Source organism: Macaca nemestrina, chromosome 9 (assembly GCF_043159975.1).
Source record: "Macaca nemestrina isolate mMacNem1 chromosome 9, mMacNem.hap1, whole genome shotgun sequence".
NCBI classification, from domain to species: Eukaryota; Metazoa; Chordata; class Mammalia; order Primates; family Cercopithecidae; genus Macaca; species Macaca nemestrina.
In genome coordinates, this window is record NC_092133.1 from 124233213 (window position 1) to 124247930 (window position 14718).

At 36.2% G+C, this 14718-nt stretch overlaps 1 protein-coding gene and 1 non-coding gene across 5 annotated transcripts in view; both read right to left on the reverse strand.

The window, feature by feature from the left end:
• LOC105488276 (MAM and LDL receptor class A domain containing 1) overlaps positions 1-14718 on the reverse strand; it is a 1027522-nt gene that overhangs the window by 172677 nt on the left and 840127 nt on the right. For all 4 annotated transcript variants that reach the window (XM_071070418.1, XM_071070419.1, XM_071070417.1 and 1 more), the window contains one exon: positions 2204-2329. In XM_071070418.1, the coding sequence (XP_070926519.1) occupies positions 2204-2329 (126 nt within the window). The remainder of the gene's footprint in view (positions 1-2203; positions 2330-14718) is intronic.
• LOC112427798 (small nucleolar RNA U3) lies at positions 11785-11998 on the reverse strand. The gene has a single exon (XR_003019536.2). It is a non-coding gene; the product is annotated as a small nucleolar RNA U3 (small nucleolar RNA).

The following is a 14718-nucleotide window of genomic DNA, read 5'->3' on the forward strand; positions in this document are numbered from 1 at the left end:
TTATGATGTGTCAATTAAAAAATAAAAACAATAACAACAAACAAACTTGAAGTAGCTCCACAGTACTTGCCTGAGAAGTGTTTGCATTTGTTTTGTTTGGTTTTTAAATACTTCTGAAACTTTATTAAGCTGTATCATCATCATCGTCATCATCATCATCACCACCACCACCATTGTCAGTGTTTTTATGTATAGTATTATATTTATAATGTCCCATCCTACAATTTTACATTTTTAGTGTCCTTTCCTAACTCTCCTTCAAATGAATGAATATCATAATTATAGTTTCTCCTTAGCATAAGCTTTATTAACCTCTACTACCACAAATGACTAGAAAAACACTTTCAGTTTAGATTTAGCCAGACAAATTCTGGCCAATAATTTCTGGTTGCAAAGCAACCAAAACTGGAAAATAATATACTTTCATAATGTAAGTTAGGCAAGAACAGGATTCATTGAAATATGTGTAGCCTGCAACATTTATACAGTGCCCGACCTTAATATTCTTGTTTATGACTTAAACCTCAAGGTGGGTGAGGCCAGATTCTGATCATGGTGAGACCACTATGGATACTGTAAAGATTGAGTTCACAAAAGCCTATTAAATGCTGACCTTAAAAGAATATAATGTTGCAAAGAAAGAGTAATGTGTAATGTACATTGACAAATCTTTAGTGTGGATCAGGCTTGAAGACATCTTTAAAACAGAAGCTTGGCTTTATTATACTTGATTGACAGGCCAAAAAGCATACAACATGTAAATAGATAAAACATAATATAATAGGGATTTTATTTCTGAAAACTGTATTTCACTAGTTCTTTATTTTACTCTAACCCAATAGCTGTGTCAACATGACCTACACTTCGGAAGTGAACTGTAAACATGACTGGTGACTGATGAAGAGACGGACAACAAAAATGTGTTCTATAGTACTACCTGCAGAGTGTCTGTTGCTGGGTATGAATGACAAGTATTCTGTTTTTCTGATCCCACTTTTAAAAGTAGACTATATCAAAGAAGCTAACAAATTATAACATATTATATTTGTGCTCATATAGGACCATGCTGAAGATAATCTCATCTTTATGTAAATAAGTTTGGGTCTGGCATAAATACTGACTCTTACTAGTGTCAAAGAATGGAGCTATTCAGTAATGGCTTTCTTACTTTCTGTAAAGAAAATAATACTGGTATCTTATCTGAAGTACATGCATTCTGAGTGCAGAAAAAGTGACAAAGAGTATCCATCTTTGCACATTTTATGGGGCCAGATTTGGCCACTTTTTCATTTGCTTTTGCACTCATAAACTGCAGTGCTGTGTGAGTACTCACTTCCAGCATTATTTAAAAAAAGACGTTTTCACAATGTGATTTGATTACAATTATCATGCTTCTACCACAGATCTCATAATGTTCTCCTCTCTTGAAAGATACAGAGTATTTTCTTAACAGTTTTGATATAAAATATTTCCAACTTATTTAGGAAATCTCACTGAATATATCTCTATCATTAATTTATATTATCCTTTAGTTAGGACAAAACCATATTGCCTTTAATGGTCTGTTATTTTATATGTCACCTAAGTGAAATAAAAAAATCATTTACTCAGGAGAGATGTTAACAAGGGGCTACAATAAATCAGAAAATTTTAAAGCAGCTTTGATAAAAGTATAATGACAGATATATACTGTCAGTTCTTATGCTATATAAATGTTCCAAGATCAGAAGCAAGAAAAATGTTTAGAAGTCAAACTAAGGTTTAATAAATTTAGTTTTAAATATGTAACTAGATTATGCAAATAGAAAACTCTTATAAAGAAGTGGACAAAAGAAGACCACAATTTAAAAATAAAATAATAGCACTAGATTGTATAGGGTTTCTTTATTATAGAAACCAAGCAATTTTCAGAGGAGAGATTAGTAAATGCTAATAATCTTAAATTACATTGTGTTAAGATTACATATTTGATTTTTCTTTTCTTATCAAACATTGTATAGATCTAGCATGAGCTCATTATATGTTTATAATTTTTAGAAATGTAGCAATTAATGTCAACATTCTTTCTGCCCCCAAACCAAGAATAGAAATCCAATTATTCCATGCTTGCCATTATTTAGAACCTCAAGTTTTAATATTTTCATTGTGTGCAGGTTAAGTTGCTGGTTCATATCACAAGAATATTTTAATGGAAATGGGGTACCTGAGCAGCTGGACTCATCAAGCTGGAAATCCATGCAGTCGGCAAAACCATCACAGCGCTGGTGGGCTGAGATACAGCTATTAGAGGAGGCACATACCAGAGCTCCATTAGAACAGCTCTTGTTGGCTGCAAACAAAAAGAATAATGATCAGGGATGCAAGCATTTTTTTTTTGTCTCAGTGAATTATCACAACAAAATAATATGTAACAGTTTATTATATTACTCTTTTTTTAAATTATACTTTAAGTTCTAGGGTACATGTACACAACATACAGGTTTATTACATATGTATACATGTGCCATGTTGGTGTGCTGCACCCATTAACTTGTCATTTACATTAGGTATATCTTCTAATGGTATCCTTCCCCCTCCCCCCACCCCACAACAGGCCCCGGTGTGTGATGCTCCCCTTCTTGTGTCCAAGTGTTCTCATTGTTCAATTCCCACCTATGAGTGAGAGCATGCAGTGTTCGGTTTTTTGTCCTTGTGATAGTTTGCTGAGAATGATGGTTTCCAGCTTCATCCATGTCCCTACAAAGGACACGAACTCATCCTTTTTTATGGCTGCATAGTATTCCATGGTACATATGTGCCACATTTTCTTAATCTAGTCTATCATTGATGGACATTTGTGTTGGTTCCAAGCCTTTGCTATTGTGAATACTGCCGCAATAAACATACATGTACATGTGTCTTTATAGCAACATGATTTATAATTGTTTGGGTATATACCCAGTAATGGGATGGCTGGGTCAAATGGTACTTCTAGTTCTAGATTCTTGAGGAATCGCCACACTGTCTTCCACAATGGTTGAACTAGTTTACAGTCCCACCAACAGTGTCAAAGTATTCCTATTTCTCCACATCCTCTCCAGCACCTGTTGTTTCCTGACTTTTTAATGATCGCCATTCTAACTGGTATGAGATGGTATCTAGGAATCCAACTTACAAGGGATGTGAAGGACCTCCTCAAGGAGAACTACAAACCACTGCTCAACAAAATAAAAGAGGATACAAACAAATGGAAGAACATCCCATGCTCATGGATAAGAAGAATCAGTATCGTGAAAATGGCCATACTGCCCAAGGTAATTTATAGATTCAATGCCATCCCCATCAAGCTACCAATGACTTTCTTCACAGAATTGGAAAGAACTACTTTAAAGCTCAAATGGAACCAAAAAAGAGCCTGCATTGCCAAGACAGTCCTAAGCCAAAAGAACAAAGCTGGAGATACCACGCTACCTGACTTCAAACTATACTACACAGCTACAGTAACCAAAACAGCATGGTACAGGTACCGAAACAGAGATACAGACCAATGGAACAGAACAGAGCCCTCAGAAATAATACCACACATCTACAGCCATCTGATCTTTGACAAACCTGACAAAAAACAAGAAATGGGGAAAATATTCCCTATTTAATAAATGGTACTGGGAAAACTGGCTAGCCATATGTAGAAAGCTGAAACTGGATCCCTTCCTTACACCTTATACAAAAATTAATTCAAGATGGATTAAAGACTTAAATATTAGACCTAAAACCATAAAAACCCTAGAAGAAAACCTAGGGAATACCATTCAGGACATAGGCATGGGCAAGGACTTCATGTTTAAAACACCAAAAGCAATGACAACAAAAGCCAAAACTGACAAATGGGATCTAATTAAACTAAAGAGCTTCTGCACAGCAAAAGAAAACTACCGTCAGAGTGAATAGGCAACCTACAGAATGGGAGAAAATTTTTGCAATCTACTTATCTGACAAAGAGCTAATATCCAGAACCTACAAAGAACTCAAACAAATTTACAAGAAAAAAACAAACAACACCATCAAAAAGTGGGCAAAGGATATGAACAGACACTTCTCAAAAGAAGACATTTATGCAGCCAACAGACACATGAAAAAATGCTCATCATCACTGGCCACCAGAGAAATGCAAATATTATGTTACTCTTGATGTTTTTCTAGTCTGATATTCTGGAACACAGTTCTTTTTGAAGAATATTTCAAATGCATTAACTTAAAAATTTCTGGAAGGAAAACCACATTTGCTTGTAGAATCACTTCCCAGATGTGCACTCTTAGGGACTGAATTGTGTCCTCACCTCAATGTTCATATCTTGAAACCCTAACCCGCAAAAGGACTGTATTTACAGATAGGAGCTTTAAGAAGGTAATGAAGGTTTTAAGAAGAGAGAGACATCAGGGATGCACTTATATTGAGGAAAGGCTATGTGAAGACATAGTAAAAAGGTGGCCATCTGCAAGCCAATGAGAGAGGCCTTAGGAGACACCAAACCTGCCTACATGTTGATCTTGGACTTTTAGTCTCCAGAAGTTTGAGAAAATAAATTCCTATTGTTTTAGCTATCCTGTGTGTGTTATATTCTTATGGCAGCCTGTGCTGACTAATACATGCATTACGTAGTGTTACACATGTCATCAAATGCATTGCATGAAATGCAAGCAGACACTGATCTGACTTCAATAGGCAAACATTTTAATAGCTGAGAGATGCTATTGCTCATAAGACTTCGGTTGTTTCAGAAAAGAGTCCTTATTGATGCCCATTGCATTGATGCCTATTCAATGGCTATCTAGTCTTGCAAAGCACTTTACCTTTCTTGTATGCAACTTGATTAATTTAATGATATCTGATTTGTCTATTAGGAAGCTCAGTTTTCAGTTCTAAAATTGTACTATGTTCTTCCTTTCTTTAGGATTACAACTTCCTAGAAAGAAGAGGCTGTGGTTGGCACTGAGTTAGAGCTAAATGAGAACTTCTCATTTCAGGCTGCCATCGAGTGTGAAATATGGTTCCTCTGTTTTCCTGCTTGCTTCAGGACCTGGAAGCTAAGAATTCCGGGTTGCAGGCCTGATCCCTTTTGTGGTTCTACTCTGGTTCTGGTCTGTGCCAGTGTTGATGTTCATCTTGTTTCTCAGAGTATTTAATGGGATAACTCTACTATCTAGCATTGTGATGTGTCTGGAGCAGAGGGAATGTGTCAAAGCATGAACTTACTGCACTATTTTGTCAGAAAGTCTGGATAGATTTCAAAAGCTCTAAATAATAATGGTATTGATCTATTCTTGTTTTCTAACCCTGCTCCTCTGAGTACCAGGGTTCAGCAGAAATATGTCAAAGGCAGCAGTAGATAGTCAGAACTGTCTCGCACTTAACCCAGGTTCAACAAGAACAGCTTTGTTTTCCTCTGCTTTACTTAATGGTATCATATACAACTTCTCATTTGAACATTTTACTCCAAACCTGCTACTAAAAGTTTAAAGATGATTAGTCTGAAAAATTCCTTGCACATGAATAAAGACAATGAAGTTACAACCTTTTCAAAGTAAATTATTTAAAGGACCCAAGAATAAATGTCCCCATGTATGGTTCTTATACAGATATTGCCAGTTCTTTCATAAATTATTTTTTTCTTCAAGTATAATTATGGGTTGGAACAAATAATTTATTTTATGTATCATAGATAATTGACACAATTAATTTTGAAAATGGCCCATTAAAATATATTTTAAAGTTGTACATAAAAAAATCGTGTTTTTAAGAATATGTATCTCCATTCTGAAAAATTTAGGCAATAATCTTTATTGAGCAATTCTTCCTGAGGTGCTAGACTATGAATTCACACCAAAAAATATTGAGCTTTCACCATATGTAACACAGTGTCTTAGAACTTAGAACGTAGAGTTCAGGGCAGAAATTTAAAAATGAATGACCAGAATCATACATAGTGATGACAAGAGAACAACAATACAGGAGTGATAAACAGCTCAAAACAATAAGAAAAGAAATTCTGTGAGGTGAAACTTAGTAGGCAAAGCATTGCTGTAGAGAAGCATTTATAAAAACGAAAATTCCTTTAGCATACAGAGATCTATAAAAGCTGAAGGTTAAGATCAGAATCTTTAAACATATTTTAAATTTTAATATTTCTAGAGAAAAGCCATTTAGTAAAGTAGGAATAAAGTCTACAGATGGAAAATCAATAAGCTTTCTATTGGTTCAGCGAGTACAGCAGGTCGCTTTTGACTAGGGAGGTTGGATAAGGAAGTAGTACAGATAAACCAAAAAAAAAAAAAAAAAAAAAAAAGCTGGTCCAGGCACAGTGGCTCACCCCTGCAATCCCAGCACTTTGGGAGGCCGAGGTGGGCAGATCACATGAGGTCAGGAGTTCGAGACCAACCTGGCTAACACGGTGAAACCCTGTCTCTACTAAAAATAAAAATAAAAATAAAATAAAATAAAATAAAATAAAAATAGCCAGGATTGGTGGCTTGTGACTGTAGTCCCAGCTACTTGGGAGGCTGAGGAAGGAGAATTGCTTGAACCTGGGAGGTGGAAGTTGCAGTGAGCCAAGATTGTGCCACTGCACTCCACCCTGGGAACACAGCAAGATTCTGTAAAACAAAACAAAACAAACAAACAAAAAGCTGTAATCAAATGGCAGAAATTGTCTAGGGTTTCAGGAGAAGACTGATCTTCAGCATTCCCAAATGTTTAAATCATTTTAGGATATACATAGACAAGATAAATTACATTGCAAACCAAGTAAACTAGGAAATAATAATCTTCAAACTCTTATAAGATAAACTCTTAAAGCAAAATCTTATAAGATAATGTTTGTTAAAAATGAAGAAGTACGTAGGCATTTCTCAGCGATATGGTAGGCTCAGTTCCAGATAACCATAATAAAGCTAATGTTACATTAATACAAGTCACATAAAATTGTTCTTTTCCAGCGCATATAAATGTTATGTCTGCACTATACCTTAGCCAATTAAATGTGCAACAGCCTAATGTCTAACAAAATAATAACTAGAAAATATTTAGTTTTTAGTTAAGCCAGACATTGACTTCTCCTCTCTAGCTGTGGAAGTCCTACACGGCATCTTTTTCCAATAGAAGGCTGTTTCATTGACACTGTAGATCTGTTGTGCAGCATAGCCACCTTCATCAGTGATTTTAGCTAGATCTAGATAACTTGGTACAGCTTCTCCATCTCAGCATTTGGTGACTCATCTTGTACTTTCATGTTATGGTGATGGCTTCTTTCCTTCAACTTCATAAACCAACCTCTGCTATCTTCCAGCTTTTCCTCCAAAGCTTCCTCACCTCCCTCAGACTTCATAGAATTAAAGATAGCTAGAACTTTGCTCTAGATTAGGCTGGAGCAGAGGGAATGTGTCAAAGAATGAACCCACTACACCATTTTGTCAGAAAGTCTGGATAGATTTCAAAAGCACTAAATAATAGTGGTATCAATCTATTCTTTTCTTCTAACCCTGCTCCTCTGAGTTCCAGGGTTCAGCAGGAATATGTCAAAACTTTCTCCATATCCACAATAAGGCTGTTTTGCTTTCCTATCATTTGTGTATTCACTGGAATAGTGTTCAAGACTACTCCAGTGTTCACTGGAGGAGCCTTCAAGAATTTTTCCTTCACATTCACAACTTGGCTGTTTGGAGAAAAAGGGCCAGCTTTCAGCCTATCTTGGTGTTCAACATGCGTTACTCACTAATAATCATTTCTAGCTTTTGATTTAAAGTGAGAGATCTGCATTTTCTCCTTTCACTTGAACACTTAGGAGCTATTGTAGTTGGCCTAGCTGCAATATTGTTCAGCCTCAGGGAACGGGGAGATCCAAAGAGAGGAAGAGACAAATGGGGGAATGGCTGATTGGTGGAGCAGTCAGAACATACACGACATGTATCAATTAAATTTACCATCTTATATGGGCATGGTTCACAGCACCGCAGAACAATTACAATAGTAACATCAAAGATCACTGATCGCAGATCACCAAAACAGATATAATAGTCATGAAGAAGTTTGAAATATTGTGAGAATCACTAAAATGGTATACAGACATGATATGCGCACATACTGTTAGAAAACTGGCACTGATAGACTTGCAGGATGCAAGGATGAAGAGCTTCAGTTTGTAAAAAATGAAACATCTGTGAAGCGCAATTAAGCAACACACAATAAAACAAGGTGTGCCTGTTTATTTTATTTTGTATGCACACAAAAATGTGTATATATGTATCTGATATATATGTGTGTGTATATATACACATATTTTGTGTGTGCATATATATTTTTATCATCATTATTTTTCATTGCAAAAAGCTGAGAGATAATATAAGATCATAGTTTTAAGGTTTTAAACAATATAATATATTAACATTTGTATACAAATATGGCAGATACTACTCATCTTCTTGAAAACATATATTTTGAACCCTTCCTCTATGGGAGATAGGAATTTATCCATATTTCTTCATCCAATTTCTAATGTGACTGGTAACTTGTTTTCAAATTGACTGTATAATAATGAGCTCTAACTTGTAAATGATATAAGTTCACAACTTTGGCACAAATGCAGTTGAAACACATTAAAAAATCAGAAAATAAATGTTTTCAATATAAAAAGTTTTACTTTTGTCTTAGAAAGTTAACAGTTTAGATAGTTAAAAACTGACTTTGGCTTCATGAAATTTATAAACAAAATATTAGTTTCTGTTGCATTTTAAATAGCATTAACATTATATTTAATATTCATAAATTTTCTTTTAACAGTAGGTGGCAAATAAATTATGAATGCATCTAATATTTATTGACATCCATAAGGCAAATAACATTGTACTGAATATAGGAAAATAATCTGAGCCATTTACTTTCTATTTTTCCTTCTTTATTAATATATGTACGACATAGAATAATTCCAATATTAAGCCAAAAAATTCATACATAAAATTCATAGAAAACTCGGGTTTCAAAATGCTTCCATGAATAATATCTATTTTTTGGTACATTCTCTTTCAGACATTGTATTTTAAAATCTGTAAAATACTTATTTGGCTGAGCATAGTGGCTCACACCTGTAATCCCAAAACTTTGGGAGACCAAGGCGGCAGGATCATTTGAGCCCAGAAGCTTGAAACCAGCCTGAGCCACCTAGCAAGACCCTACCTCTACAAATTTTGTTTTAAAAAATTAGCTAGACATAGTGGAGCATGCCTGTGCTGCTTGGGAGACTGAGATGGCGGGATTACTTGAGCCTGGGAGGGCAAGGCTGCAGTGATTTACAATTGTGACACTGCACTCCAACCTGGGCAAAAGAGTGAGACTCGGTCTTAAAAACAAACAAAGAAACAAACAAAAACAGTTATTACATTTCTCATCCTAGAAATTGGTATTCTTTCTTACCAAAATAGGCTAAGTAACACAGGGCATTTTGTGCCACATAGCTCATTCACTCAGGTTGATGATACTTTAAACAATTTTTGAATGGTTCATTGGCACTACTTCCTGAAAGCAAAATTTCTCAATTGGTTATAGTTGCTGCATGGAAAATATATTTGAACATAAAGTAAGCCTATGGATGTATACCTATTTTCTAGTAAAATAAAATCTATATGCAGCAGATCAATATTTCTAATGGCAGAGAAACTATGGTCTTGGGCCATGAGAATGAAGGCTACAAGCCCTTCAGGGCACATACATCTAACATATAGCAGGATGGATATTTATTTTATTCTTGATTTAAATTCAACCAGTACTCTTATTAAAGTATCTTAGCAGTTTAAATAATATTCAATGAAACTATGAGATAATTTAATGGGGAAAGGATAATAATTTATTGTGTGTATTATGCACTCTACCATATTAATTTCATTTACTCCTCCAATACCTCCCTAAAACAGATTAATTACCATGATTTTTAATGTTGAAAAAAACTGAGGAACACTGTTGTAAGAAATGAAGCAGGTAAATGCAGAGGAATAATCTTCACACTGTTGTTGAAAAGCACTATCGGATGTTGAGATCATAGCTAACATATTTAAAAGCCAATTGCAAAAATATTGCTGATAAGGTGTGATCCACAAGTCTTAGGAATGTGACCCATTCCAAATCACCAGAAGTGGTATGCACTTCACAGGACATATCCATTACCATCGGAAAGGAGGTAAAACACCCACTTATGCCCTTTGTTTTTCACAGTTGTTCTGTCATTGATGCATAGTTTCCATGTACTTCTCCTGATCTATTCTCCACCTTCTCTCCCCATCTGGGCCCTGGAAGGCTGGACGATAAGGATACATTAATAAGCCTTTTAAACTTCTGGTGTATGATTGGATTTGGCCAATGGGTAACACCACCAGCAGATTAATATGGAGTGAAGAGACCCTTTGAGGTCAGCATGGACTAACTGCTTCCCTTAACTAAACATCTTACCATGTACTCCCTTCTCACTCTAGGCTCAGGTAACTGAACCTCCTCTCACACTCTTTGGTCTGTAGGTGATAAAAGCCCTCACTCTTACTATCCCTTATGGCTTTGCTATGCATACTATTTCTCTAATAAACAATCCCCTTATTAATATTTTTTCAACTTATGCAATATCAATAACTATTTCTTGCCAGGATATTGACTGACACAACCGCTGATGAAATCTTGAAACTCTCCTGGTGAATAGAAGATGGCTATCAGAGGAATATCAGTGAAAAGAGTGTTTCTAGTTTTGTGCTGTTCTTCCATATAATTAACCATGTTTCTTCTTTCTTTTCTTTTTTTAGGGAAAGGAGATATGTTTGATAAACACTATATTGCTTCAGTCCATGAAAAATTAATGTTTCCAATGGAAAGACAATATTCAAATATGAAGTGTTTTTAGATGTTGAACTCACAGGTTTATCTAAACATTTCTAATACTAGAAAATTTATTTCTGCAAAAATAAAGGCCTGTAAACATCTATTACTGTTGACTTCCCTGTCTAAAATTGTAAACATCTCCAAATCCTTAGTCCTACAACATTTAAACATGAGAAAGCCACAGAAATCAAAGAAACCAATTCTTTTTTCCTGCATTCCACTCCAATTACGACTTCTTGAAAGAGTTATCTACAACTGATTTCCCTCTTTGACATTTCCCATTTGCTCTTAAAAAAGAGTAGCTTCAGAATTCTGCCCTTCCACTCCATAAAAAGTTCTCTCTCCAAAATCATCAAAAACCACTTTTTTGGCTTTTTCCAATTTATATTTTTTAGGCCCTTTTTTATTTGATCTCTCAGAAACATTTCAACCTGTGAAGATTTTGAAACTAAAGGATTTTTGCCTTTAAGATCCTCAGTCTCTTGTGACCCCACTATGTCTAGGACCACATCTTCTCAGTGTCTTCAATGTCCGCTTTTTTCTAAACAGTCTTTTAGCTGTTCCTTCAGGTTCTGCCTGCCACTTTATCTCTTTCTTCTCTCTTTGATCTCATCTACACCCACAGCTTCAATAATCATACGCTGATGGCCATGCATCCTTATATTATCTTATTTTAGCTCTCTCCTGAGCTTTATATATACACTTCCAAACACATTCTGAACATTTTCATGTGCACGGGTCACAGGTATCATATACAACACATCTAAAATTGAAGCCACATCTTCCCCAAACATGTTCTTCTCCTATTTTCCCTAGCTCAAGCAATGGCACATTAGCTGACCTGATGTCCAAATTAGAAAGTTGGAAGTCCTTCTTTTCTTTTTTGATTAACAAAAATCACTCAGACTACATTCTCTCCCTTTTACTTTCTGGAAGGAAGAGAAGGACATAATCAATGGCAAATGGTAGTTGGAACAAAGCAAGACCAAGAGGCAGCTTCATGTTCAGGAGAGAAGGCTGTACCTCCTCCTTGTGCTTCTGGTGCCCTATGTGTTCAGAAAAACTTCTCTAGTAGCAAACTATAGACGTGATCCCTGAAAGCACAGTCTTGAAAGTCACTGCTGATTCCTTTATCTTCCTCATCACCTGACCATCCCTTAAGTCTATTAATAATCTTTACCTTAAAGTCTAATCAATTGCTTTGTATTTGAACTGTTGACATCTCCTAACCAGTCCCTCTTCCTCACTCCAATCCATCTCATATCCAACTTAAGTGCCGTTATGTAGCACTGGCATGGTTGCACGGGGGTGAGGATTCTGCAAGATGTGGGTCCCGCTTCACTCTCCAGGATTCTTTCTACATTTCCAACCACAGGCTCTGCTCTAGCAACACAAAATATGCTTCACTCTAACGACTTGTTCTCTGCTCCTGGAACAATCTTCACTTCACTTGAATCCAGATCTCTGCTTTATTCATCCAATGACTATTTGTCTTTCCAAGTTTGGCTGTGTAATCACTCCTCTCGTGAGAATGTAAAGACTCCCTAGCACCATAGAGAGTTCCCTGTGTGCCTTCTAACATGAGGTGCTTGTCTGTGTCATAGGATTGATCATATAGTATTCCTCACTTTCACTGACTAGCCTCCTTCACTAATGTATAGCACATCTTCAGCCTGAGCTCTGACAGTGTCATATCTATCTGTCTCGTCAATATGTAACATAACATGTGGCATCAGTTAGACTCTTAATGAGGTTTGTGAATAAATGAATGAATGAATGTGAGTTTACAAAATCACATTCTAAACCAATAGGCAAGTCCCCAAAGACCATTATATCTTCACATGTTTGGTGAATTTTGACCACTAAATTCTCTTATTCTATAATTTTGTTCTAGAATTTTGTCCCCCGTCTATTCCTAACATGGGCTTATTTCCCTTTTGGAACAGAAATTCATAGGACTAGGCAAACTCCATTTTTCCAGTGAATGCCTAGCATTATAAGGACACAGTACTTCCCTAAGCTTCTCTTTAAATAGCAGTCTTATTTGAAGCCAAATATCATATGGCTATACTGAACTTAATATGATTTCTATCAGCCAAATTACATTAGAGCTCTGATGGGAACAGGGATAAGTAATTTGACAGGCTTTCTCTTTTCTATTCACCTCCATTTGCTTACCTTGCTTCTAAGAAAAGATTATAAGACCTGACAGGTTGACTTTATCTCAGAGAGAATATACAGGTAGGAAATAACAGGGAGTTGGAAAACCAATTTGTTAGTCTGAACCAGGAAAATAGTTTCACTGATTTAAGGCTAAAGCCTTTAAACATCCCAAGGTCATCTCTCTTTTCTTTCATTCATCTTTACTCCTCTTCCAATTGTTCCAAATTTCTAGAGGTCCCATACTACACAGGTCCCTGAAATAGCCCTTGCTTTCTTCCTTCCACCTTTCCTTCCCTCCTTCCCTCCTTTGCTTCCTTCCTTCCTTCTCCCTTCCCTTCCTTTTCCTTCCCTTCCCTTTCCTTCCTTCCTTTTCTGTCCCTCTCTCCCTCCTTCCCTCCCCCACTTCCTCCTTTCCTCCCTTCCCCTCTTCCTTCTTTGTCTCTCTTTCGTTCTTTTCTTTTCTTTTTTTTTTTTTTTTTTTTTTGAGACAGATTCTCACTTTGTCCCCCAGGCTGGAGTGCAGTGGTACAGTGGCACAATCATAGTTCACTGCAGCCTCAAACTCCTGTGCCCAAGAAATCCTTCCACCTCAGCCTCCAGAGTAGCTTGGACTACAGGCATGCACCACCCCACCTGGTTATTATTATTATTGCTATTTTTGTATAGATGGGGTCTCACTATGTTGCCCAGGCGGGCTTAAACTCCTGAGCCCAGGGGATCCTCCTACCTCGGCCTTTCAAAGTGCTGGGATAACAGGCCTGAGCCACTGCACCCAGACTCATTCAATGTTCTCCTCTTGTAGTTACATTTCAAACTGCCTTTTACTATTCCAAAAAGTATGATCATTAACATATAGTTTATGGACCACTATCACTGCAGCACTAATCCAAAAATATAATACGGTATAATAAAATATAAAATAAGTAAGGAAGCAAGCAAATAACTAAACAAAATGCTAGGCGTTTGGACACCACCATGATTATGTACTCACTTTAAGATGTGTGTAATTACTTCTTACCTAACATTCTTCCTTCCCTACCTGACACTAGCTTATTATACTAAAAATCAAAGGTACTGAATACAAAGCTTGGGATTTTACATGCATCTGCTCAAATCGTCACAGCCTTGTAAGTTAGGTATTACTGAATTCATTACCTGGATGACAAAACAAAACTGGTAGCGCTCAAATAACTTCCCCCAAGACTGCACACATAGTAAGTGACAGGGATGAAATTCAAACCCATGTCTCTAGGATGCATTATCCCATGAACTCCTAATGACATGACATTTACTCAGGTAACGATCCAGATCCAACCCTTAACTATATAGATCCATTAAAATCAATATTTGCCACTTGATCAAAAAGGAAATATCTATCAATATGCCCGTTACTTGAGCCATCTTCATGAACCTTTGTGGTAGGAAGAAACTCTAACTGAATTTCTTCAAACCACTTCCATAAACACGTTAATGAGATAAAAACACATAATGGCATCTTCCATATCAATGATTTGATGTAAATGGGAAAGGAAATAGATAGGTTTAACAAAAATTAGCATGACCACAAACACGGTGTTTCTAGAAACACTAAGCAGAGGACGGATGCCTTGTTTTGCAACATAACACAGGAAGCTGTGTTATTAATGATACAATCACAGTAAGGCTCT